This window comes from Hippoglossus stenolepis, chromosome 4, assembly GCF_022539355.2.
Source record: "Hippoglossus stenolepis isolate QCI-W04-F060 chromosome 4, HSTE1.2, whole genome shotgun sequence".
Classification (NCBI taxonomy): domain Eukaryota; kingdom Metazoa; phylum Chordata; class Actinopteri; order Pleuronectiformes; family Pleuronectidae; genus Hippoglossus; species Hippoglossus stenolepis.
Window position 1 is genome coordinate 15,797,923 of NC_061486.1, and position 25,988 is coordinate 15,823,910.

The 25,988-nt window shown below is 42.6% G+C and overlaps 2 protein-coding genes across 2 annotated transcripts; both read right to left on the bottom strand.

Moving 5' to 3' along the window:
• Positions 1–5,130: 5,130 nt before the first annotated feature.
• Positions 5,131–20,730, bottom strand: baz1b (bromodomain adjacent to zinc finger domain, 1B). Its single transcript, XM_035154462.2, has 21 exons — positions 19,937–20,730; positions 18,319–18,435; positions 17,190–17,334; positions 16,572–16,764; positions 16,360–16,481; positions 16,014–16,211; positions 15,742–15,927; positions 14,311–15,631; positions 13,986–14,153; positions 13,588–13,726; positions 13,332–13,495; positions 13,022–13,145; positions 12,799–12,897; positions 12,230–12,407; positions 11,846–12,031; positions 11,376–11,523; positions 10,596–10,743; positions 10,370–10,485; positions 9,468–9,607; positions 9,252–9,358; positions 5,131–8,437 (listed from the first exon to the last, which is right to left on the bottom strand). The coding sequence occupies exons 1-21, from the start codon at positions 20,053–20,055 to the stop codon at positions 7,762–7,764; spliced, it is 4,794 nt and encodes a 1,597-aa protein (XP_035010353.2). The 5' UTR covers positions 20,056–20,730; the 3' UTR covers positions 5,131–7,761.
• Positions 20,731–23,034: 2,304 nt separating this feature from the next.
• On the bottom strand, positions 23,035–25,226 carry bcl7bb (BAF chromatin remodeling complex subunit BCL7B b). Its single transcript, XM_035155396.1, has 6 exons — positions 25,053–25,226; positions 24,481–24,556; positions 24,275–24,365; positions 24,034–24,192; positions 23,815–23,918; positions 23,035–23,682 (listed from the first exon to the last, which is right to left on the bottom strand). Exons 1-6 carry the CDS (start codon positions 25,163–25,165, stop codon positions 23,611–23,613), a joined length of 615 nt encoding a protein of 204 aa, XP_035011287.1. The 5' UTR covers positions 25,166–25,226; the 3' UTR covers positions 23,035–23,610.
• Positions 25,227–25,988: the final 762 nt, after the last annotated feature.

Sequence of the window (25,988 nt, forward strand, 5' to 3'; positions counted from 1 at the left end):
CATGTTGCGATGTATTTAACGGTCTCACAGTTCAACGCCATTCACAACACAACTGCTTTTGTATTGTTCAACAGCCATGCCAACGTAAAGGAACCCTGGAAGTAAATGCTGTGTCAGTTACATCGTTTGAAACTGCATAATGACAGTTGCACATTCTAGCAATAGTCTAATAGTTATATACCAACAACATGAGGAAATAAAGTAACAAGGAAGAAATCAATAGGAAAATCTTAAATGGTAAATTGTCTGTATTTATATGGCCCCTTTCTAGTCCTGATGACTCAAAGCGCTTTACAGTTCAGATTTTACATTCACCCATTCACACACACATTCATACAGTGTATCTATGTGCAGCACTTTTCTCCATGAGAAGGCAAATTGGGGTTCAGTATCTTGGCAAAGGACACTTCGACATTCAGAATGGGGAAGACTGGGATCGAACCGCCGACGTTGTAGTTAGAGGACAACCGCTCTAACCCACGGGTGGATTTAAATGTAGCAAAAAATGAATAATAATTATTTTCATTATTCCAGTGCTATATCAGATAGTTATAAATATATAATGACAGTTGATTAATGTATTTATGTACCTTTGTTTTTCATCACCTCTTTATACGTAGATGAGTCTCTAATGTGTGGTGGAATCCTGCCTATACATGTATATATATCCAATGACACACCTCTGCTTTACTGTGGTCAGACGTGTGTGTGTGTTCAGTGTTAGATTCTCTCACAGCTCATCATGTCTGGTGGAATAAGTGGGAAACACACTTGTTCCCTCATTGCCAAATGCCCTCTGAGCTGACTTGGACCTGAGGTAAATATTTGCAGGGTGGGTTGCACCGCTCTGCTGTCATACACACGCACGCGCACGCACGCACGCACACACGCACACACACACACACACACACACAGTGGGTGGATGACTCGGTCTTACTCTGCTGCTGTCAGTTTGCACAGGGTTCAAAGATAAGTCTGCACATGGCCACAGTTTGCACCTGCTGCTGCTGCTGAACAATGTTTTTCAAGAATTCAGTGAAAGTTGATGCATCCAGACACGTTAAAGGAATTGAATGTGTCCTGAGTTGATCTTCTGTTGCTCATTTGTCATGTCATGTCAAACCACAAAGTGCCACGATACAAGAAGTTAAAAAAACACAGACATGCAACGTGAATTATTTACAAGTATTATCTGAACCATGTGGAATCCGCTGGAAGATGCTGACTGTAAATTTGGTTTCATTAAAGAAAGAATCTGGCGGTAAAACACTGACACGGCTCACTGTGCTTCACAGGAATTTGATGATGTCAGGTGTCTCTTGTGTTAAACCATTTATCAGAACATGTCAGAGTTTGGCTGTTTGACAAGAGGTGGACAAACTCAGGTTCAAACTGTGACCTTACGCTCACAGTGAACTATACAGCTCTCTCCAAATCACACATCGAATTCAGGTAAACAGAGTTGCCTGGTTTATAAAGTATGAAGTTATACATTTCAGTGTCAGACATTGGTAAATATATACATACACACTATAATGTGCTCCATGTACAACAGCTCTAACTTTTTCCACATGTATATACTGACTAAACAAATACAAACTGTGTATACCATGAAAAGTGATCAATCTCCTTACATTCATTTAGGTCATTCAGGGTCATCTGAACTCACACAAGTACACACAACCTTCACTTAATGAAGTGGCTGTAAGTTATATACTCTGACTATATGTAAGAATGGACAACATGGACGGCTCCCTAAAAGTGAAGACAGTGTCTTCATCGCCTCCTGGTGGCTGGCTGAGGTATAGCTCATAATCCCCTTCTCCTCCATGTTAAAGGATGGGACAAGGACCAAACTAAAAAGTCCAAGTACTTCATGACTGACAGCTGAGACTGATTGAGACAGGGCCTTGCTAACACGGCTCCATCCCCCCATCGCTACTGTGCAGTACTCAAATACGCAAAATGGCAACTTTCGTACACAGGATATTTTTGCTTCATTTCTGCATAGTGGGAGGAAGAGGAGATGTGTCGTCCATCTCTATGACATTACGTGACACACTCACTAATTGCTCAGCACTTACGAAAAAAACGGCCATTTAGCAACTAGCTAATGAACAGAGCATTAACCACTTAGGAGCTATACATTTCCTCAAGGAGTTGGTGGAGACCAAAAACAAAGAGCGGAAATATAAAGTGAAAACACAAAGTTTTCTTTTAAATTTTAAATAAATGATAATGATGCTGCACAACTGCTGAATGAGTAGATGAGCAACTGTTCGCTGACAAGAGACAATCTCTCTAATGGTTGTTGGGATATCAAACATAGGCTGTATTTAAAGATGGACGACACATCTCCATTCCCTCCTGTTAAGAGAAATGAAGCCGAAATAGCATGCATATGGGTGTCCCAGCCATGCACTTTTGATGTCACTTGGAACCAGAGTCTGTGCCGTAGTGATCGTGGTGTGGAGCGGCTGTATCGAACTCTGTCTGATCCACGAACTTGACCAATTACGAGTCAGCCTCAGCTGTCATATATGACGTTTCACGCCGCTTTTAAAGCATCAAATTAAAACCAAGCTCACCAAGAAAATTACTAACTAAAATAACAATCTGAGAAAAACTTTGACTTTATGTCACATCCACTAACACGGAGGCGGTAGGATTTATGACCTTTCCCTGTAGCCAGCCACCAGGGGGAGATGAAGATGGTTTGGCTTCACTTTTGGCCATTTGTCATGTCCTCCATCTTTATTTACAGTCTTTGGGGCCAACTGATATGGCCATAGCAAGAGTGTATGAAGCTAACGTGGCCATAAATCAGATACTGAGAAAATTGGAACTCACGACACAGGGAGTGTTTCTGCACCTCTCAGTCCTGCAACGTGTAAATCCTCAGGAGCTTTTTCATGCTACAGAGCCACATGTTGGTTCCTTTGACCTGCACAGGGAGTACAAGTCCGGTGATTAATGCTCGTCTCAGCTATGTTTCAGAGCGTAGGATGCACCGCACGAGGAATGAACAATACTTCACATGTCTCATGAGCCTGGAGACACCCTGATAGACCCACCAAACCTCTGCACAGTTAATATAGCTTATCATGGCTGTATTGTATTTCATTCAATTCAACAACAAATTCTTTCACGCTGAAGAGACTAAACCTCCTAAGAGCGAAGTGATTTACTTCCCAGAGTTCATCAGAAGTTCATTCAAATCATGCAGAGGCCATTTTGGTATAAAGCACAATCGCTTGTGTTTGGCTGCGTTTCCCAAAACAGTTAGTCACCAAAACTGGTTGTCACAGCGGCTGAGTCAGTGTGAATCCTCACTATCAACAACAACACAGACAAAAATGTGTGATTTCTCTCCAACACCTCAGGGCTTATCTCACTATGTTCTTTATACGTATTTTCCTGTGGGTCAAGCTCATGAATCTGTAAACTTTAACTAAAATAGACAGGTAAATATACAATACATTTTTATACCGATGATAATTTAAACTGAATAAAATGTTTACTAAACTTTACTAAACTCTAGTTTTGAAAAATTGTCAGTAGATATTCAAGATGATGTAACTCTTCTCTTCTGTTTAGTGAAGGGAAAGAGTTATATTCAAAATCGTATATATATATATATTAAGATTCTTATTTCCACTGAGAGCAACTTCTTAAAATAAGTTATCAATAGACCATTGATAACAGACAATAGACTAAAACATGGTAATAAACCTGATTGTGTGAAAATGTGTATTTTAAGCTTTACTCGCTGACCCAATGAATTCTGTCTTAGAGTGTGTGAAGCCTTAGTAGCAACACAACAGACACAAATCTGGGATTTCCCTCCAATGCTTTAGGGCTTATAATCATAATGTCCTCTAAAGTCTTTTCTGGGTCAAGATCATGGATCTGCAAACTTTTTCAATGATAAAAAAACATAAACAAGTATGGTTCGCAGACAGCACATACATCCACCAGGCCAAGGTCCAGATTTTTATGTGTATCAGCACCAAATTCCACACACTCATAAATATCAGTACCTTAAAAATGCTTGTTTTTTACTTTTTTTTTAATCAAGATCCATGAATTATTCCCTGCGAAGTAAACAAAAATGCCTAAAAACTCCCTTTCTCGAAGGGTTAAAGAGAAAAAAATAGCTCGATCCACATCCTGATTCAAATGTGCACCAGAATTGAATGGGCTCTTTCTGGACCTATACCACATCCACATTGTGTTAATGTTCTGTAGTTTTTGAGTAATCTTGCTTACAATCACACAAACGACAACTTAACCTTCTTGGTGTTGGTAACTATTCAGTGTATTTTTTTCAGATAAATACAATTTATTGAAGGACAATAAAAAGTGAACCATGATTTTTGCTTTATTGCATCTGAAATCAGCTGCTGCCATGTTTCACTAATGAAGTGCTATGTTTCCACTGACTCTCCTCATCTCTGACCTTTCCTCTGATCCATCTTAGCTCCTACACCTGTTGCCAAATTACAGACAGCTCACAGGCTGTCAGCGCCTCCCTGCGAGATATTTCACGAGATCCCACTGTCCTCCTTGCTCTCTCCTCTGCTCCATACATCATAACCTCGTGCTTCCATCTCAGTGTTTGTCAGGCGCTGGGGATCTCTGCTGCTGCCGCCCACTACCTGTCCAGGCACATTTTTGTGGAGAGAGCTCCCTGAGAAAGTGGCTCCAACTACTGAGTGCAGTGAAATCATTATTTTGGTCCATAAACAACCTTAGAGACCACATTCGGTGGCTGTCTAGACATGTTAATGACCTTGTGTAAATATCTGGTGCCACTTGTGTCCTCTGCTTTCTACTGGCCAAAATGGAATTGGTCTTTTTGACATTGTCCTGTGAAAACGTGACAAAAACCAGATGAAGTTGCACCTTAGTCAGACAAAAAAAAAATAAGAGCTGGATCAGTTTAGTCCAGGTTGTGTAATTACATCCTTACTCAACCACTAACCTTTTCCACTAAATGTTTTTGGAAGCTGTAATCCAGGTTGCTCATCTTGCTCGACTTCCCAACGACTTTGTCTTCTGCAATGACCGCTTTAGCTTCCTTGTGAAGACGCAGATGTTCCAAAGAAAAGACTCAACTCCAGAAAGAAATCTGTTTGATATTTTATTAAAAAGCAAAATTAGACATCGCTTGGTGGTCACTGAGAGCCCGTTTTCCTCCCTGTTCATTGTCTTTCACAAGTTTTTACAGATGGCAGTGATGTCTCGTCTTCGACTGACCTGGGGATGCTCGTCAGCTCAAAACAAAATAAAACAGGGAGAACTACGGTCTTCGTCCATAGCCTTTATTGGAAATTCTTTACATTGTAAATCCTCCGAAACTGCCCAAACCCAACTTTAGAGACTATAAATATATATATAAAAAAGGAAGTGTAAAAAGACTTTAGCAGTTCCTCCAAGAATTAAGAAAGCATTTACAGTCAGGTCTCGTTTTAAGAGAGAGGGGGGCAGTCACCTTTTTGTTCGTTGAAATGTCAAACAATCACAACAGTGAATGCATCAATTGTTAATCGTGTCAGGAGCAAAGCTGAACCTAAACAAATAGAGGGGAGGGGGCGCAATCGGTGGGCAAATAAAATCAGGAAATCAGTGAAGTTTCGATGATAACAGCACTAGATAAAGACATGAGAACAGCACAATACAGTACAGACAGAAGAGGGGAAACCAACCACTGCCTTATCAATCTGCTGGCAACTTCGCCACAGACGCACTTAATTTAGTGACTTTTGTCTGATTCAAAAATAAAAGCAAACAAGCTGAGGATTCAAAATGAACTAGCACTAGCACAGTGGCAGTGAGGTGACACAGCAGCATCATTGGAGGTGGATAAAGCTGGGACAAAGAGTAGGAGGACAGCACCACCTGGTGACCGAAACCAGGACTTGCTGGAAAACCCTTCATTTACCTCTATGGAGCTGATTGAACCCGTTCAGTTTGTCACTTATTCCACATGAAGGAACGACATGGGGTCATTTAGGTGTTCGTCACAAAATGTACAAGCACGTGACAGCTTCTGCTGCGACAACAAAAAGTACAATAGCTCTTAAGTGTTCTCTGTATCGACTAGGAGAGCTGCGGTTACACCTGGCACTTTTACTGGATGTGACTAAGATCAACAAGTTTATCATTTACAATACCAAATAAAATGTGCAAAAAATATCAAATATTCAAAAAATGCCCATTTTTCTTAACAAACATCACATTTGTTGTTTTAAACAACGTTTACAAATGTCAATGCACAAAATTTTAATAAAGTCTGGTCCTGCAGCTGCTGGCATAATAGGTGCACTTTACACAAGAGGAGTGCAAAGTGACGGAGCATTGAGGTACCGGTTCTTTTTTTTAGTGGCAGGGCACTACAGAGGACAAAAAGGCTGGTCCGCTCTACGCACCAAGACAAAAACTACAGTCGGGTCCCACTTTTTAATAAAACCCCAACTATCTTGGCACAAAGAGCTGGGATGATTTTTTTTTTCTGTTTTTAGCATTAAAGTGATGTGACTACATGTGTGATCGGCAGCCTCGACGCAGCTTTTGACCATGAGTCTGAGCTGGAAAACAACTACTACAACTAGTAATATCTACCATGTTTATCTATACACTTGCATTTGACCAAAGATGATCTTGGTGGCAAGATGATTAGTCGGAGCGATTTACAGGTGACGTGGTTTTGTAGAGGTCAGTGCTGTTTCTAAGCCAAGAAAGAGGGCTTCAGCTACGTCGACAGCGTCTCTTTAAACGAGAAACACTGTTGGTGAGTGAAACACACTGACATGTAACGAAGGTGAGTGCGACAAAACATTTTACAACTGGACTATGGCTACATCCACTACGTTTTCAAACTAAAACGATCTGTGTCCACACAAGCATTTTGGCTCAGAATAAGTTTTAATTCCGTCCATACTAACCCGCCTGAAAATGCATATCACATGACCACTCAAGTACACTGGGTATCGGCGTGCTGCTGGACACGGGAAATGTTGCGGTTTCCTCGAATAATAGCTCGTCTCCTACGCATGTAAGCAGCTGTATCATTGTAAAATGCGGAATTAAGCTGCACAACAGCTGTTAGCAAAAACAACAGGGTCAGCAATGATTGTAATTGTTCTCTTCCGGATGCGGGTCATGTGATAGGAGACAAATTAGCAAAGGCTACCTCGTGACTGAAAAGACCCAATCAACAAGTGGTGGAGTGTCTTCGTCATCGTTTCCAAACATCCCTGTTTCTGCCCGTCCAGACGAAAATGCAGCGCCAGAGTTTTCAAACTAAAACTTCGGCTTAAGCAGCTGTAAAACTCCTGAGTATTGTGGACGCCAGGCGTATCTGTAGCAGTGTTGAGGCATTTAATGACAACATGGTAGAGTGGATGTAGCCTATGAATGAAGCTCTGATTACACGGTCCTGGTGTATGGGGAGTAAAAGAAGAAAGAAAAAAAAAGCAGGTGTGTGAGGTCAAATCAAATAGTCTTAAGAGCTATAAAAACGTCTCCATCATCTCTTTTCTTGGTTGAACAAAAACATCACCAATATTAAACATTACAAATATAAATCAGTTTTCTTGTCGTCGTTCAAAAATATGAACAAAAATTCAAGAAGACAAAAAAACGTCCTTCTGAGGATTGAGCCCCGCTGGCTGTGGGAGGAGAAGATGGAGGGGAGGGTCTGAAGCGGGACAGATTAATTTTTTAAAGCAAAGAAGACGACAAAATACACCCTGGACTTCACGAGCGTTTCTGCCTTTTGGAATGTCGCTGCTGGCTGGACCGGTCCTCGTCGCTGCTCGCCCCACCAGTGTTGCCCCGGCCCCCCCGCTGACGAGTTCTCCGTGTGTCCCGCTCGCCATCGCTGTCCTGCTCCCTGTAATCCTTCCTGCTTGAGGAGGCAGAGGACCGCTTACTTCTCCTCCTGCCATCGTCATCGTCCTCATCGCTCTCGCTTTCCTCATCCCTCTGTCCTCGAACGCTTCTGGGCTTCTTCCTGTTTGATTTGCCGTTCTGCATCTTCTTCTTTGGCTCCTCTTCCTGCTCTTCATCCTCTTCTTCTTCTTCTTCTTCTTCCTCCTCCTCCTCTTCTTCTTCTTCCTCCTCGTCTTCTTCGGATGTAGCAGGAGCTTGGCTGATGCGTTTGCGCGAGCGGCGGCGGAGGTAGCTGAGACCCGGCAGCAGCTTTTGGAGCAGCTCTGTGAAGCTCTGCTCCGTCTTGACCATACAGGAGAGCACGGTGCTGCCCTGCTGGTTGTACTCTTCTGCGTTGGAGAAGACCAGTTTTATGTCTTCCAGGAAGTCATTGCCGTGACGATACGCCCCTTGGCTGAACTTTCCCAGCATCGTCTGGAAATCCATGGGCTGGGAGATGATGTCCAAGTAGTCCTCTGCCTCATCCGGGGACACAGGCTCTCTGAAAGAGGAGCAGAGCATGAGCACAGTTAGACTAAACACAGAGGATCATAGGAATTCATGATATGTAGCTTTCCTCAGTCATTCGATTCACTAGAAAATAATCAATGATTTAATTGTATTACTTTAAATATAACAACCTGCAAAAGGCCTTCTCTCATCAAGAAGAGCAACATATTATGATTTAATACAGTGCATCTTAATGTGAATCCTCTGAAAACAGGCCTTTGATTGTTGATTAGATCAGATTATTGTTTGCATGATCATGTTGAAATCAACAAAAATCACAATTTAATTACTTTTATTATTTATTATGGTTTATTTACTTGCATATCCTTTTAGCTTAGTTTGTACAGATTTTAGAGATATGAAACATTTGAAATTACATCACAGTGAGCAAAAGATCTACTAGTGGACCATTTTTGTGTTTAAAAAGGTTAATGTAGTGGTGACAGTGTCTCATGATGATAAGCATTGATGCAAAATGAAAGTCTTTTTAGATTTCTACCTGAATGAGGACAACTGGCTCACATATGGAAGTCAAGCCAAATCTTGACTGTATACAAACTGAGGGGATTCATTGCTGAGTCCATTATAGCCAGACCACCGTTCTTGGTTTAAACAGACCACTAAGTAAAACGTATAGGCCCATGTTGTTTGAGCAAGTTACAGTCGGATCCAGCTGATGTAAACTTCTCTAATCGTGGGGTTGCTCCAAAGTAAAAAAAAAAAGAAATACAAAAAAGGTTCAAAAAGCTGCTTAGTATTATCACTACACTGAATATTCCAGCATATAGAACATAGTCGTTACTCACCTGAAAGGCCAGCTGTAGCGGAATTTAGTCAGTTTCTTGAGGATTTCCTCGCACCTCTCCAGCTCCAGCGCCTGCCTCCGCACGCCTGACTGGGAACTCTGTCGCACCTGTAGAAACCACACAAGCAACACATATCACTAAACAATAATATCAAAACTGAATACTCTCAAAAGAAAACTAGACAACAAATGGTAGCAGAGTGTTGTGGTGACTTACCAGTTCGTCGATGTCTGCAGGGCTGTTGGGACCAGCCCTATGTTTGCTGCTCTGACTACTAAAAGACGGCGGTGTCTTGGATTTGCTCTTTGAATGCTTCTGTCGAGATGAGGACTGCTTATTTTTCTTCCTTGGTCTCACTGTACAGAAACATTAAGGGGTGAGAAATTAAAAGCATGTATAAGCTGCAGTTCTGCTTATGGAATCAAGTTCATTAATGTTTAGTTTGTCAGATATGTTTTTATTTTAAAGTGGACCAAACAAATCAATGGCCACTGTGGATTGAGACCTGCACTGTCAGTGAACTATCACAGTCTCAGTCTGTAAATGAGAGAAATATTCTGTTCTTGGGGCAGTGCCAGCTTCTCTTGAACTATTTGGCCTCGATGCACTAAACTTCTTAATTGTTGATGTGCAGGCTGGAACTGACAGAGGGGATCGTCCTGCCACATACTCTGAGTGAAGTCAGAGTGAGACGTGGCTTCAAAGCAACGTCCAGACCCGAGCGCTGCTACATGACAACACACAGACAATAGAGACGGGGGCTCAAATTCCCCATCAGCATTCCTCTCATTCCCAAACTTCAGCCGCAAGGACCAACGTTCTACAAAACCAACTCAGGCTTTAAAATCTGGGACTTGTCTTAATCTTATTAATTTATTATTTTAAAGATGTGATTCATTCATGAAACAGGGATGATTCCAGTTTAGAGTGGGTACATAAAATATCACTGATAACCTGATAGACTGGAACATTTGGTCATATTCATCACCATCACTTCACTGAAATGTGTGATATGAGAAACTGTTTGAATTCTTTCCTAAATCTGATTAAGTGAACCATCATCAAAGATGAGACAATATTGTGAAACCTGGACTTCATTTCCTCTCCTCGATACTCACAGCGGTGACCCATGGCTTTGTAATCATTCTCCTCCTCGTCATCTTCATCTTCGTCAGAGTCCTCCTCTTCAGACTCCTCCTCATCCTCTTCTTCATCTGTGTCTTGGTTATAGTTCCTGCAACAGAGAGATTTTCATTCTGAAATCTTAGACAACTGACAAAGACGGTCTGTAGTTTGACAGGAGCAGATTTTACTGTTCAGAAAAACGTGAGGACAGACAGTTACCTTGAACGAGAGCCTCGTCTGGCCACAGTGGGCTGGCAGGCAGGACACCGCCATTCTCCAGCAGGGATTCGGTAGAGTGCCGGTCGCAGGCAGAACAGGTGGAAGGCCTTGTTACACTCATCGCAGAGGATGAGTTTCTCATCGTCACCTGGACAAGATTAGTATTAATCAAAATATGGCTTCAGAAGAGGCATTTTTTAAAAATCCGTTTTGTTTGACCTAATATTTACTCAGTATTTCCACATTTTCATTCTTTCATTCTTACTTGTCCGGGTCTTAACTTCCTGAAAGAGCTTTTTTTCCTGTGTGTTCCATGTTGCTGTGCACGTAACTGAGTGTTTACTATCATCTTATCACTACAAATTCACCTGATGGGGTGCGGAGCTGCCAGCTCTTTATGTTGACCTGCCTCACACTACTTGTCTGTTCTGCTCTGAGCCTGCTGCCCTGTCTGGATCTGGGTCTAGACTCTGACAGCATCAACACAGATGGGTTCTGCCTGAGCACTGGACAAGGAGCAGAAGACTGTTTGGGCAGTGGAGCGATCTTTTCACTAACTGAACAGACTGACCATGTTTATAGGGAGGCGTTAAAACAAGAAGCCAGCAAATCAGTTGGAACATCATAAATAAGGAAAATCCAACAGAATTGGAGCTGACTATGTTACTGTAGTTGATCATGTTACTGTGATTTTTAGCCAATTGTAAGTACAGTGAAAACACAGAACAAAACCTGTGGGGTAAGATTCTGACTGAGAAGGCAGGTGAGGTCAGTCGTTACCTTTCTTGCGACAGACTTTGCAGCGAGCGTTCTCAGCAGACATGTCCCACTTGATGCAAGCGTCCAACATTCCCAGGAGCAAGTGCATGCGGGAAAAGCTCTGGGCCTCTCGGATCGCCGTCTTCCACTTCTCTACCGCCGTGGCTACCTATGAGGAAAAGGTCAACATAACAAAAGATTAACAGACAACATTTATACAGTTACTGTATACTCAGTGATGTAGTAATATATATATATATATAAATAACTTTTCTTCACAATCAATCACAAAGTGCTCCACAAAAGGATAAAACAATAAGATCAATGGTCAAATACATTTAAATTCACACAGATGAGAGCTCTGATGATTTAAGTGGTTAACGATAGTACAAACCGACATGTCAACGAACCTTATTATTACACTAGTCAATTAACTTTTGATGACACTAAAACTCAAAACCAGATACAAACACTTCAATTCTTTATCTTACCCTGGCCTCCTCTGCCAGTCTCTTCTCCTCATCCACCTCTTCAGTCTTGCTGTTTTCTTCGCCTCCTTGCCTTTTCTTCTTTTTCTGCTTGGGGGCCATGAATCCCTGCAGGAACTTTTTGATTACACAGGCCTGGATGGTGATGATGCACTCGCCAAAGTCTTTCAAGCTTTCTGTGTCTTTCAACTGTGTACAGAAGATTAACAAAATTATGAATTACAGTTGCAGGTTTGGGTTAACACAGTGGCAGTTTGAAACTCGTATTTTGTTTCTGTTGGTCTCGTAAAAAAGAATAAGAACTGATGAGGGTGCTGTTAAAGGGCTGGGTCTATAAACAGTTGACATCTTAACTATACCCATATTGAAATGAGATAAACCAGTCACCTGTTCTTCGATGTCTACGTTGTCCTCCAAGTATCCCAGACCTCCCTTATGGAGCCGTGAAGCCACCTCCTGGATGTCGCTGCGCAGGTATTTCAGCAGCTCTTCGAAGCCATCACAAGTCCTGAGGCCCAGTTTGCCCTTGCGGGTCAAATGGATGGAGTGGATGATGTCTTGATACCTACACAGGGAAGGGAGAGATATATTTAACATTTAATCCATTTTCAGACATCACCTGCGGGTAAAATCCGGAGAATTGGCTATGGAGTTTGCCTTTTACACATGCACAAAAACAGCAGGAGGTTTTCTGCACAGACGCCTTCAATCTTCAGGCGAGAGGTGGAGGAGCCGGGTGCAGCAAGCAGAGGCCAGAAGTGATGTATTAACTCTGCTGCCTAGATCAAGTGATTTTTACAGGTGCCGGCTCTTATCACCACAAACTCTCTTGACACCTTCGTTGATGTCTTCGTTTGTGTCACCGCTTTTTAACCGGGAGATATTTGTTTTCTTTTAGATTTTTTCGCCGTGTCATGCACAATTTGAACAATTTGCCTCCTGTACAATGTTTTTACCTGTTTTGTATCTTTGCCTTCAGTTCGCTTTCTCTGACCCCCTGACAATGAAGACTTTCCACCAGCTCCTCAAGCTCAGCTGCGTTGTCACATATGAACCTGGTTTTAAAAAAGGATACACAAGTTAGAATATGGCAATGACAGCATAAAAGAGGAAAGGAGTAAAATCAATCAAATGAAAGAGAAAAAAAATGAAAAAAGAAAAGACGAGCTCAGCTCTTACCAGAGATTCTGTCCCTGATTGGGAACAGTGGTTTCTATACAGATGTCAGGTGCTGCCCCCTGCTGGGCTCCTTCACTAATAGCACCATCTATGCTGCCATCATCCTTTTCAGTTCCTTCCGCTCCTACAACAAAAACAATTTTACATCTTAAAAAAAAAAGATACAAACAAATGTTTATAACTAAGCAAGTTATTATAAATATAAATTCAACTATGTATATAAAAAAACAGCAAACCAAGGAAAACATAAAAAGAAAAGGAAGCACCATTATTGATTTAGAAAAAAAACATTTATTTTGAAATATTGTACCTTGTGATTCATTAGTAGTGGCTGACTCGCCATCCTCCTCCTCTTCCACCTCAGGCTCAGCTGGTTTTTCTTCAGGCGGAGGGGTGAAGTTGTAGTCAATGCTTTCGTGCACCCAGCCTTTCTCAACGTAGAGACCAGGAACCACATCTGAGAAAAGCCAGTATCTGAAGAAAAACAAGAAAGTCTTGAAAGTTAAAAATGACTGAAGCTATTAAAATCTGTATACGTACAAAATCTATTACTGTGCAGTAAACACCTGTTATGATTTCTGTCTGTGCCCAGTGGCGCCCTGCGCATGACGAGTCTGGCTTTGGTGATTCCATCCTGGAAGGCTCTCTCTACAGAAACCCTCTGTTTACGCATGCGCTCCTCTTCAGCTTCCTTCTCCATGCGCTCTGGAGTCAGGGTAATACAGTAACAAATAGAGAGTGAGGTATACTTACATAGAAAAATATAATAATGATAATCTTTCCTGTCTTCCTGTCAGTAACAGAAATTACTAAAATATCCTATAGATGGACAAACTATGAATTACGAACAAAATCTAAATTGTCCTGTCTAACAATAGAACAAACCAGCAAACCACTTTTTTTTTAATGCAATTTCGGAAAAGGGCACATATTTCACTGGTCCACAACCTGCCATGAAGTTTACCTTTGTTCTGCCTGTCCATCTCCTCCTTCTCCTTCTTGGCCTGCATAGACATCAGTCGCCGGCTCTTCACTGAGCTGATCATGTCCTCTGGCTCTGGCTCTGGCTCCGGCTCCACCTTTACCTCCTTTTTGACCTCCTTCTTAAGAACACCATCTCTTTTCTTCTCACCTTTGAGACCAGAGGAAAAAATCTACGTATTGGTATCAATTTGTATTTACATTTTGGAGGTAGGAATAAAAGAAACCCTGAGTAGTAATAATGCAATGTCAGTATTGAATCTTCTCATTTATTCCACAGCTAAAGCTCTATGGTGATGGTCTCCTACCTTTGCCCTCCATCTCCTTCCGCTTGTTTTTCTCAGCCTTCTTGCGATCATTGACCTCCTTCAGCATGGCCAGACGCTCCTTCCACAGCTCAGCCGACCGCTGCTGCATTGCGTCGACATGGTCTTCCACCGAGTAGGTCATGAGGATGCGGTGGCAAAGTGCCACCAGCAGGCTGACCTTCTCTTCGGGGCCCAGCTCAAACACCTCGATAGTCTCAAGCTTCTCCAGGAACTCGCTTGTCACCACATCATCAAAACCCCCCATGGGCCCTGAGTCCTCGGAGCCCTGGCCACTTTCCTCACCATGAGCATCACAGGGGCGCAGACACAACCTTGCCAGCTCAGACACAGAGTGCATGGTGAGAGGGATCTCAGATAAGGGCATATCCAGCTCGCTGTAGCCCTCTGCCAGCTCATCCTGCAGCAGCGTTTGGAGCAGCACTACGAGCACACGGTTCAGGTAGAGGAAGCCGGACCGCTCCCCAGCCACCGCTTCCATCAGAGCCACTGCTGTGATGGGATACTGATCGTCCGGCATCAGCAGCCCTGCATAGCAGTTGAGGAAGTCCACGACCATGGCAACATCCCCAAACAAGGTGTTGGGCAAACCCTCCGGCATGTCTACAAGCTTGAACACCGGCAGGGTTTTGCCGCCTTCAATCTCCTGGTCCTCATATCGACGTGATTGCTCGCGGCGGACCAACATCTCCTTCTCCCGTCTCTCCTTAGCCTTTTCCCGCAGTTTCTCTTTGACTTCTTCGCGCCGCTTCTTTATCTTTTCCTGCTTTTCCTCTTCGCTCAAGGCTGCCCAGCGTTTCTTTTGCTCCAGAAGCTCCCAGCGTTTCTGCACGAGCTCCTTGAGCTCCTCCGGGAGACGGCCGCGATCATCTGGGGATAAGGTCTTTGCAGCCTTGGAGATGAGAGAGGAGAGGGAATTTTTTTTGTCATCTTTTCCCTTATTCTCTTTAAAGTAGCGGAGGAGGTGGAGAGCCATGGGATGCAGTGGCTTCCCCAGTTTAGGTGAACCCATGCCAGTGCTTCGGACCCTCTTCTTCGGGCTCCCTGCAGAGGTGCTCTTAGCCAGATGCAGCAGAGTCATTTGTTTCATCTTCGGTGTCTTGGCACCAGCTTTGCCGTCCTTTTTAGAAGCTTTGAGAACACCGAGCTTCTTATCTCCGCTCTTTCCGGTTTTCTTTCCTTCTTTCTTGTCCACAGACTTTCTGCCTGATTTGGGAGTAGAGGGCGCAGAGCCCTTGCCTTCTCCTTTCTTTGGACTTCCTGAGTTCTTTACCTTCAGCGGTGAGCCATTCATTTTTATTTTCTAAAATACAGAAAACATGACCTCATTAATTAACACTTAGATTTTTAAGGGACACCCCATTATCATTAAGCAATATTTTTACAGGACTTTGTGCCTAGAAGACAACTAACCTGCATGTGGCCCCAGATGGTGGGACTAAGGGGCAGGCCCATAGCATCTTTCTTTTTCCTTTTCTTCTCTCCCATCTCGCTTCCTGAATCCTCTCCTGGCGTATCAGAGTTCTTGAGCCTCTTGCTAGGTTTACCCTCTGGAGATGTCAAGCTCTTACGCTTCGCGGAGGGATTTTCTGCTAAAAACTGTAGCGAAACAGAAGAGCGTGAGCCAAAAACAAGCGAAGGTTTTAAAAACAGTCACATCAAGAAAAAGACCTTGGGTGAATTACCTTGTGTGGATCAAGAAGAAAGTCGCTGAATTTGCTTGGCAGGTTAAACTTTTTCACCAGTTCATCCTCGACCACCCAGGGAGCACTCTCACCCATGCCCAGTCTCAGCGCATAGTGCCTGATGAAGTAGCGCATGATCTCCTTTGTTGGAGGGCGCTCCGTTCTGTAAAGACTGTCTACAGGTACATCACTGATCACCTATAGCAGGAGTGAAAGGATTAAAATCTCTTTAATCAAGAATGAACAATCGTCAAAAGATCATTTTTCCAGAGATAATTGTCATCAGTTGAAGACTATTAGAAAATGCATCTAAACATTGGTTGACTGCTGAAGACAGGATACAGACCTTGTCCTCACTGATGAGCTTCACGTCGTACTTGTGAGGAAGGAATTTGGGCATAACCCACCTCTTCTTCTCCTCCTTCATGGCAGTGGGAAGTTTCCTTGGAGAACGTCTGGCTCTGTCACCTGATAGGAAGTAAAGCATTGTTATTTTAAAAGAAGATATTAAGAGGAAAGCCTAAAACTCTGATTGTAATTTTATTAATTTGGACTCACTGAGACTTTCCCTCCTGTTGTCGTCCTCTCTGGGAGGAGGCTCCTTCCTCTGGTTCTCCTGACTTGCATTCTCCTTGTCGCTGGATGGAGAGTCGCAGGCACCTTCAAGCTTCTTCTCCCCTGCCTCACCCTCCGGGTTTTCTAGGGGGTGGATCTTCACCACCTTCACTTGCAAACTTTTGTCCTTCCCCACCTACAGAAAAAAAGATTCAGGAAGTTTCCAATCAAATTAATGCTTACCACTGTCCTACCACTAGGAGGGGTTTCATTAAGATTTCATGCAGTTTTCTCTATTGCATTACATTTTCAGCACAGACTCTGCAGTGTTTTATAATCGGGTGAAATAAATGACTGAGAGTGAAGGAGAATATAAATACAAAACCATACTGTCTGCTTTGGTACATGGTCAGCTACAAATTTAAGTATATATTATTAGTTGGTATGGCTAAATGGAAGAAAAAGTTTTATGGTTCTCTAAAGACAATGCCTGAAGCAGTTCAGTGAATGCAACATGTTAACACACTGCTAATGCTATGGGTGTGATTCCTGTAGAAGACATTACAGGATCCAAATACAAAGTTACCCAACAAGTTTAGAAATGTGAGGAGTCAAACAAACCAGGAAGTCGCACTCCTCATCCACAGCATACTTGGTTAGGATTTCAACCCAGGCCATTTCCACCAGTTTGTCTAAAGACACAGTGTTGTGGTGGACCATCTCCAGGACGGGCCTCTCAAACCACTGGGGATATTCTTCCTGAAGCCTTCACACAGAGCACGAGGAGCAATTAGTACAAAAAAGTGAATATAACCAGAGTATAATACAATTTTAGCACTACTATTGTTTTGTGTCTCTCACATATAAAGTTAGAGATTGTTGTTAATGTTCTGTCATCAATTAAAAACAAGCTTGGCTACCAAGAGTTTAGCCATGTTGGACATAAATTGGATTTGTTCATGGGTATGATGTGCTCTATTCATGGCAACATTTCATTCACACCGTTTGAATTTCTGCCCTGCAGTCATCACAGGGACCACAGCATTACATAACAGGACAACAAAGGGATGAGAGTGGCCAGCAGGGGGAGTTAAGTCTCTGGGCTGATATTATTAGACAGGGCTTAAATGCATCTTGTGATCCTGGGTGACTTGGATCTGGGCAGCTGCGCACTGCTCTGCTCGGTTCTTCCCTGTCTTTGCTGCGATATCTCTTTGGTTCACCTATATGGTTTAGGTCACCTTCCCCTTCCTGACAGCACATATACAGTACAGCACAAGTACACCTGGCTGTAAATAAGTGAATTGAAAGATGTCTATTAGATTAGTTTAATATACTGTCTAAATGTCTCCCTTTTGCACATCAGAATAAGTAAACTCTCACCAGGACATTGCAGATTCAAGGATGACTCAATCACACACACACACACCCTCTAAATAGAATAAGAGGAGGAGCACCAGATCTATCCAATCATAGCAAAGCAGCAAGCCTTGTGACCTTGACTGTGGGATAATGTCTCTTTCATTATACTAACAAGCTTCAGTAAAAGAAGCACATTTGTATATTTGTGCAAGTGCATCTAAATAACCAGCAAACGTTTAGTTATTTAATAACACCCGGAGCTTGGACATCTGAATATATATGAATGTGTAATGGCTGTGGACTGCAATTGGCTGGGAGCTGACAAATGGCTCTTAGTTCGATGGCCCGATGGAGCTGTGAACATGTTAACGCTTGGTGCGATACTCACAGTTCGGTGACTTCTTGTTCCTCCTCCCATGCTTCTTTGTGCGTCAGCTGGCTGCTTCCAGTGCTCTTGCATGTCCAGATACGCTCACTGTACCTCTCCAAGCGTGCCTCATACTCACTGTAGTGATTTTGGTCAAGGTAAACTCCAATAATAACATGGAAACAATTAACACAGTTAATCCATTTGCATTCTCATGATGACAAGCAACACACGCAGGGTGCTGACCAATTTGTGACACTGTTGTTGACAGTTTATATGGGACCGGGACAAAGGGGCACCTGTCTTAACAAAATATAACAAATTGGCTGCTGTGGCTCAGGAGATAGAGCAGGTGGTCCACTAATAGAGGAGTTCCACTAATTAGAGGGCAATTTGATCACAGTCTCGTGTATGCTAAAGTGTCCTTGAGCAAGACACTGAAGCGCAAAATTGCTCGATGGCCGTGTATGAGTGATGTGTGATGAGAGATTAGCTTTGACTGGTCATTGAGACTCGAAAAGCAGTTATGATGTAATAATCAATGCATAGCTGGGAACATATGGGACGACGCTGAGGAAGGATTGGAAACGGTCCTGACTAATTGAAGAAGACTAATTAAGGAATACATTTAGGCAAAACAACAGTAAACACTTCCATGAGTTGGGTTGATGTGAGTAAATAGTTTGACTGTAAACAAACAACCACAAGAATAAAGTGAGAGAGATTCAAGACCTAGTCAGCTGAGACAGTAGGAGCTGGTAAAATTAGACAGGAGACCACTTCTGTAAGCACTGAAGATAGATCTTAATGTTACAGTCACATACACGCAGTTGGTTGGTTAAAATAACCGTCACCACATGTATCCAAATATGCTACAAGCTATGCTAACTTAACTCGTCATTTAAACTACTTTAGCACAACGTTTGACACTTTGATCTGTCGCGGCTAGCTTTATAGTCCTTCTGGCTGTTTCAAGTTTCCATATAAACATCTCTTAATAAACGAGCGAGTAAAGTCACCTCATTACTATTACACTTGAACAAGCGTAGCTACAAAACCTGTTTTAAACAAGTTACTGTGCGACAGCTGGTGTCCTCACTTGTCCAAACTCAAAAACACAAATGTACCGGCAGTTGACGCCTGGGAGCTAACGTGCGCAGCTAGCTCCAGCCCGTGAGAGCAGGCGACGGGCTATTGTGACATAATTGGAAACCTGGTGTTAGCGGCTTGCTAGCTAACTGTGCTAGCTATGAGTTTTAAGTGACAGCAGGGCCGTAGAGGGTGAAAGTGAAAGAACGACCGTCAACACTAACTCTGTGTAGTTAACTAAACACGTAAACCACACAAAAGTCGTTTAAAATGTGTTTCTCTGCCATTATGAGATAGCTAGCTATGACGGGTACATTAGCAGAGAGGTGCGTTAGCTAGCAGAGCTTGTCACCCAGTGTTCAGTGAGCACACGCGGGGAAACGTTAAAGAGATATGGTGATAATAAATTAGCTTTGTTAGCTTGTCTTACAACCTGGCGGATCTAAGTGTGTGGAGGTTAATTTATCCAGGCAGACAAAGCCAGATATATCACATGCCGACTGTCTCCGGCAACGTCGAGACTGAGCATCAACACCATGTTAAAGGATACTCTTTGTTCCTGAAGGCCTCCTTGCTGTGCTCGATGATGAAGACCTCCTCTCCCGGGCCTGGTGGCTCGGCTAGCGGCTTAGCCAGCGGGTAAGGTTTCCGTCCCAAAAGCGGTGCCATTTCAAAATAACAGCTGGCACGGGTGCCAACGTTAAAACCAGAACTTCTAGCGACGATTTAGTACAATAATGTACAATAATGTGTCTTTAGCATGTATCCAAACGTCCCGAGTCACGTTAGCACGGCTCACGTTACCGCCGGCAGGCCCGGCACCCAACGTGTAGCAGCTAGCCGACTAGCTAGCAGGCTGGATCGCTATCTCGTTGCAAAACAATAACAGTGCCAGCCGCCTCATTGCATCCTTCTTCTCTCCTCCTGGAGCGGTGTGACGGGGGTTTCCACGCTTCGTCTGGGATGTAAACAGCGCGCTGGACTTGCCTCTGGAGATAGTTGGTGAACTTTCAGCTCCGGGTTTCCAGGAAGAGATGCAAAAACCAAACCGAAATCAAACTCGCGGCAACAGCCGAAGCTGCGCTCGGCGGGCGGTCTGGCGCGCTGTTCAGTCCCAAGTGTGTGCAAACCAGGCCCGCTTTCCTTCCACCGGTAACTCCGCTGCTTGCTCGCTGTGTCGGGGCTTCTCCCTGTCAGATACCAGCGTTAGCCCGCGTTACATTAAAAAAAATAAAAGTAGCCTGGATCAATCAAGAGGTTAATTCCTTGCCGAAATGGCGGGAGTTTCTAGTGCACCGGCTCGAGTCCCAACACCCACCGCTCTCTCCGTTTCCCCGGCAGCAAGCGGCGTCGCACGCAAGCCCCGCCCCCCAGCGACGTTCATTGGTATCCTCAATGAAGCGCCCTCAGCCAGTTGGTGCCACGCGTTCTGTGATTGGCTGATGTGGCCTGTCTATTGTCAGACAAGCTCAGCCCTCATCACATAAGCCACGCCCACGTTGCATATAACAGAGGTCAGCTGCTGATTTTATAGATCAACGTTATCTCATTTAATGATCAAATATGTTCGTGCACAGTGAATTTAGTTCTCTACTGGTTCCCACTTTATGTAGACATAGGACCAGTGACACTGTTGAGGGAGGAACACGTGTACCTACAGCAAAAACAACAGAGGTGAGACAGTTAAATAAACATCTAACTATTATGTACATTATGTACTATTATGTATTATGTACGATTATATGCATGCCTGTGGGGAAATATCTTTATACAAGTTGACCATTAAGAAAAAAGTGTGGGAGAGTTGATTCTACTCAATAAATATTATGTCAGTTGCGTCATAAGATACTTTATACACAGTAGTTCAAGTTTCAAGTTGTATTAGTCATATCCAGTTAACACAGGGTCAACAGTACAATGAAAGGTGTTGGACAAGAAGAAACCGGTCAGCTCAGCAGTGCAATAGTTAAATTAAAATAAAAGCAAGGTAAAAAGAGCTCACTATAAAAAAACGTCAAATACAATACAAAACTAAGACTATATACATTCAAAGGTGTGTAACGACTTTAACTGTATGGAGTGTGTGTAAGTAGTTATTACACATGTGTTTGTATAGTTATTGCACCGTGTGTTTATCAGTTTAAATTTTTCAATATAAACATGTGCAGAGGGTTGTTAGTCCTGAGTTGGACTAAGTTTAGGAACCTGATGGCCACACAGTAGTCCTATGTACAGTACGTGCATGTGCATAATATGAGTTTTAAACTAATATAGTTTGTAGGAACAGTAAATGTTGTTGTGTTAAAGGGTTGTTCCGTCATGGATTGTCCCACGTGATAAACTTACAGCATGTGCATTATTACTGCTTAGTTAAATGTGCAAGATCACTCTTACATTATCATGTGCTATAGTTGCAATATTACTTCCATTATTTGTATGTACAGAATAATATTAATATAATGTGCAATATTACTCCTTCATCATCATGTGCTATATTTGTGATTAAAAAAAATTAAATGTACAGTTTTACCTCCATTATCATTTATATTTTCATATTAACAACATGCACTATATGACAGTTTCCTTATCATGCAGTATAGTTACAATATTACTTTTATTATTATAAATGATCACATCCATCATTATAATGTACTGTATCATATTAATATCATGTGCAATATTACAATCACTATCATGTAATATGTTACTTCTCATTTGTCATCTCCAATACTACTTTTCCATTTTTGTCTAATTTCTTGTTTATTCATATATTTTTGTGGCTTATTTTACTTGTATTGTAAAATGTAGAACTAGTCCCATCTTACTCCTCATTACACTTCATTTTTATACTTATTTTTCATAGTACTATAGTGTTCTTTGGTGTTGTAACTTTGGAGCAAGATCTGGCAGAAGAATTCCGTCCGGATTAATTAAGTATCTTATCCTATCTTATCTTATGTGCTTGGCTTTTTTGGTGTACAGTTTTCTGTTGTGCCTATAGAGTGCAGCAGCAGTAAGGAAAGGTTGTGTCCAGGGCTCTGCAGTGTTGTTTCCTGCCGGCTTCCTGCCTCTGGAAGTATACAAGTCCTAGATGCCAGGCAGGTCACAATCATATTTTCAGCAGTCATGAGGGGTGTGGATGAGGGTTTATTACACCTGCAGTGAAACACAGTTAGGACCTAGGCCAATGGACAACTCTCCATAGGGCTGGGGGATGGTTTCCTCTTGCTGGTGCTGTCCTGGAGACCGTTTTACACTGTTAAAGGGTTATTAGCTGAGAACCTGTTTTCATCTTTACTCTGACCCCCTTGGTCAGTATATTTCTGGCCCTGTACAGAATCCTGTCCCCCTATCGACATCTTCCTTGGGCTGATGGAGCTGCTTGGGTTTAGTGTAAATCAAGGCTTGTTTTCACCAGACATGGAGGAAGTTTAATTGGCTTATAGACATCCTCAGAAAAATTAATGTATGATGTCTGTTTTCATCCAGGTCTCAAAAGCTTTCTATGTGATTTCCAAACACACTGCCAATGCTTCATCTTTAACTTGACTACACAAAACGTTACCTGGGCCTGCCTTCATTATATACTATATATAGTGATTTCCTCAACATATTACGGTGAATAAATTCCAACCAATGCAGCATCAATGAATTGACATGGAAAGTAGCATTTATTATGGTTTACAAAACACCTTCAGTTATAAACATGGGCAAATTATAATATAAATATTTCAAAAAAGGTTTTATTCTTGCAAGTGATAAGCCAAAAGAGGAGCTGTTTTCAAAAGGACATCATGTTTAATATAATAATGGCACATCTAAACATCCATCTGCGTAAAGCTACGCATTTGAAATATTGCCAAAATGGCATATAAATCTCCAAAAGAAAACTAATGCAATAAGATACGGAAACATGCAAAAATAAAGGTCAAGTGCATAAAGAGTAAACGAGAGAAAGTTTTTTTCCAGACATTCAAAGTTTGAAAATCATCTCCATTCCTTCAGAAAACAGCGTAACAAAGCAAAACTTTAACGTCGTTTAAAAGTATGCAAAGATTCTGCGGTAATTAACTTTTAGTAATTTGCTGAAATGAAATGAATAAAATTTGGGTAAAATATGTCAAGAGAACCTCTGAATAATTTTGAACGCGTATCTGACAACAACTGACGACAGGTCTGCACAAAGACTTTGTGTCCACTTTGAGAAAATGAGTAATAAATAAGCTATCTGAGAACAGTGTTTTCTCCTGTGCAGATCTTCTTTAAAGGAGGCGCCCCTGAATCATCCCGTTCCTCCTGTTCAATAAAAAGGAAACACATAAAACAGGTTAGTTCAATAATTCACGTGAACATCAGTTTTTCATCACACAACTGTGAAATGAAGGAGAATGTTTAGGTCTGCCTTGAACCCTTTTTCAGAAAGTGGACCTGTGTGTCCTGGTTGCTCCGTCTGACAGCCCCCGATGTAAGAAGGTCCTCCTTGATGAGAGTAGGAGGCTCGTCAGCCAACTCCTGTCCTGGGTGAACCGGCTCTGCATTCACAAAGAATATATCCTCATTGATGCGTTGACATGGAGGCAGTACTGCAAAAAACAGGGGTTAACACCCAAGTCTAAGAAGAGATGCTGGGGAGAGCTGTCCACATACCGTCCACACTCTCCTGGCCCAGCATCGGTGGCTGGGAGTCCTCAGCTCGGAGGCTGGACGTATGTGGGGGGCTGACCTGCTGCGAGCTGGAGGTGCTGCTGCTGTTGTCCATCTTAGGCTGGTAAACGTCCGACAGAAAGCTCTGGTTGCTGTTTTCATCTGGAGACACAACACGTTTATGTCTTTGTCATTACACATTCCGGGGCTCTGGCGTTTTATCACAGCCAACCTCAACCCTCACCAGTAAAATCCAGTAAGGAGTTTGTGTTTTCCAGGACCACGTCTTTCAGTCCTCTCGCCACCTCTCCACCTGTGGATTTGGTCCGATATATCTGACAGCAGACACAGCTCAAATGAGACCGGGGCGAAAAACATCTCTACGAGTCAGACATTTCTGAACAGCGACGAAGATTTCATTTGGGTTTCACATTTTTTTCAGGCCCTCACCTGCTTGGTTTCCGTCACTGGCACCCACTTGAATATGCGTAAGGACGTGTCTCCGACCGTCACCCATTTCTTCTCCCTGGAATTAGCATGAGTTGGACAAATTTTAGAGAGCAGCTGGGCTTAGCTCTAACACCACCGTATCTGCTTTACTAGCATTAATCTGCCACTGACATGTACCGGCTCTGTGCACACACACACACACACACACACACACGACAGCTGATCACATCTCCCATCGCGCTCTCTTATAGCTCTCGTGTGAAAACGACGTTAGAAGGGTGTGTGTGTGTGTGTGTGTGTGAGTGTGTGTTGGCTTCATTGAGGAGTGACAGCAGGCTGCACCACGGCGAGCAGCATGTGGGGCTGTAGCCATATTGACAGCTCTCGGTGGAGAGAGGGGGGGAAACTCCGCTAGCCCCGCCTCCTCTGTCAACCGCGGGCACTGATTGGTCGACAGTGCCGTCAATCATTGAACTTTTCCGACTGAAGTTAGTTGAGCTCACGCAGCAGATAACAGTCCGCGGTCTGATCACACATTTCCCTCCATGTTGCCCTCCGCGCAGCGTACGTACCATTTGCGCACTTTCTCGATGGCGGCCAGCACCTTCTTGATGTCGTCCTTAGCGCGGCTCCGGGTCTCGGCGCGGCCTGATCGTCCCGACATCTTGACGCTGTTATGATTCATCTACAGATGCATCTGAAAACTTCAAGACCAAGCCCCAGTGCTTCGTTACGGCGAGAATCTCGCGAGATTTCATAATCTCTTTTTTCCCCTCCTCAGTGTGCTCATACTGTATTTACTGTAACAATGAGGTGTGAAGTGGATTAATTTTGTATTATGTATTTATCTATGTACGATGACATTGAATCAAATACTGTATTAACTGTAACAATGAGGTGTGAAGTCTATTTTTGATTATGTATTTATTTATGTAAGTTGACATTGACTCAAATACTGTATTTACTGTAACAATCTGTTTTGGTGTATTTCTTTTTTATTATGTTTTTATTCACGTAAGTGGAAATGAATGGAAGTTACTATACATTTTTTTAAAGCAGCATTGTCTCAAACACTGTATTTACTGTAACAATGTGCAGTGTATTAATTTTTTTATTATGTCTTTATTTATCCGGCCTGAACAGCTCCATGTGACAATATTAACTCAGGTTCATAGCGCCATCTACTGATTTGTCATGAAACAGGAAGTATTTTTTAACTCCACTGTACATTGTCCAGTAAGCACCAACAATTTCACCTATGATCACAGTTCCGGCCTGAACAGCTCAATATGTCCAAATTAACTCAGGGTCATAGCGCCACCTACTGATCAGCGTGAAAATGAAGTTGTTGTAACTCCAGTGTGCATTGTGCTATCAGCAAATAAATACTCACCTATGATCAGAGTCCAAGCATTAGCCCCTTGATACAAACTTAATAATATAAGTTTCTTTGCTTTATTCTTTTATAGCTTTTTATAGCTCCGTTGATGAGATAGACGATGAGCCTT

Coding starts and splice junctions, on each gene's coding strand:
- bcl7bb (XM_035155396.1), bottom strand. CDS start 25,165: ATGAATCATAACAGCGTCAAGATGTCGGGACGATCAGGCCGCGCCGAG. Junction 24,366..24,480: donor CAGTGACGGAAACCAAGCAG/GTGAGGGCCTGA, acceptor GTCTGCTGTCAG/ATATATCGGACCAAATCCAC. Junction 23,919..24,033: donor GGGCCAGGAGAGTGTGGACG/GTATGTGGACAG, acceptor TTGTGAATGCAG/AGCCGGTTCACCCAGGACAG.
- baz1b (XM_035154462.2), bottom strand. CDS start 20,055: ATGGCACCGCTTTTGGGACGGAAACCTTACCCGCTGGCTAAGCCGCTA. Junction 16,482..16,571: donor CAACAGGAGGGAAAGTCTCA/GTGAGTCCAAAT, acceptor ACTTCCTATCAG/GTGACAGAGCCAGACGTTCT. Junction 13,496..13,587: donor ACAGACAGAAATCATAACAG/GTGTTTACTGCA, acceptor GTTTTTCTTCAG/ATACTGGCTTTTCTCAGATG.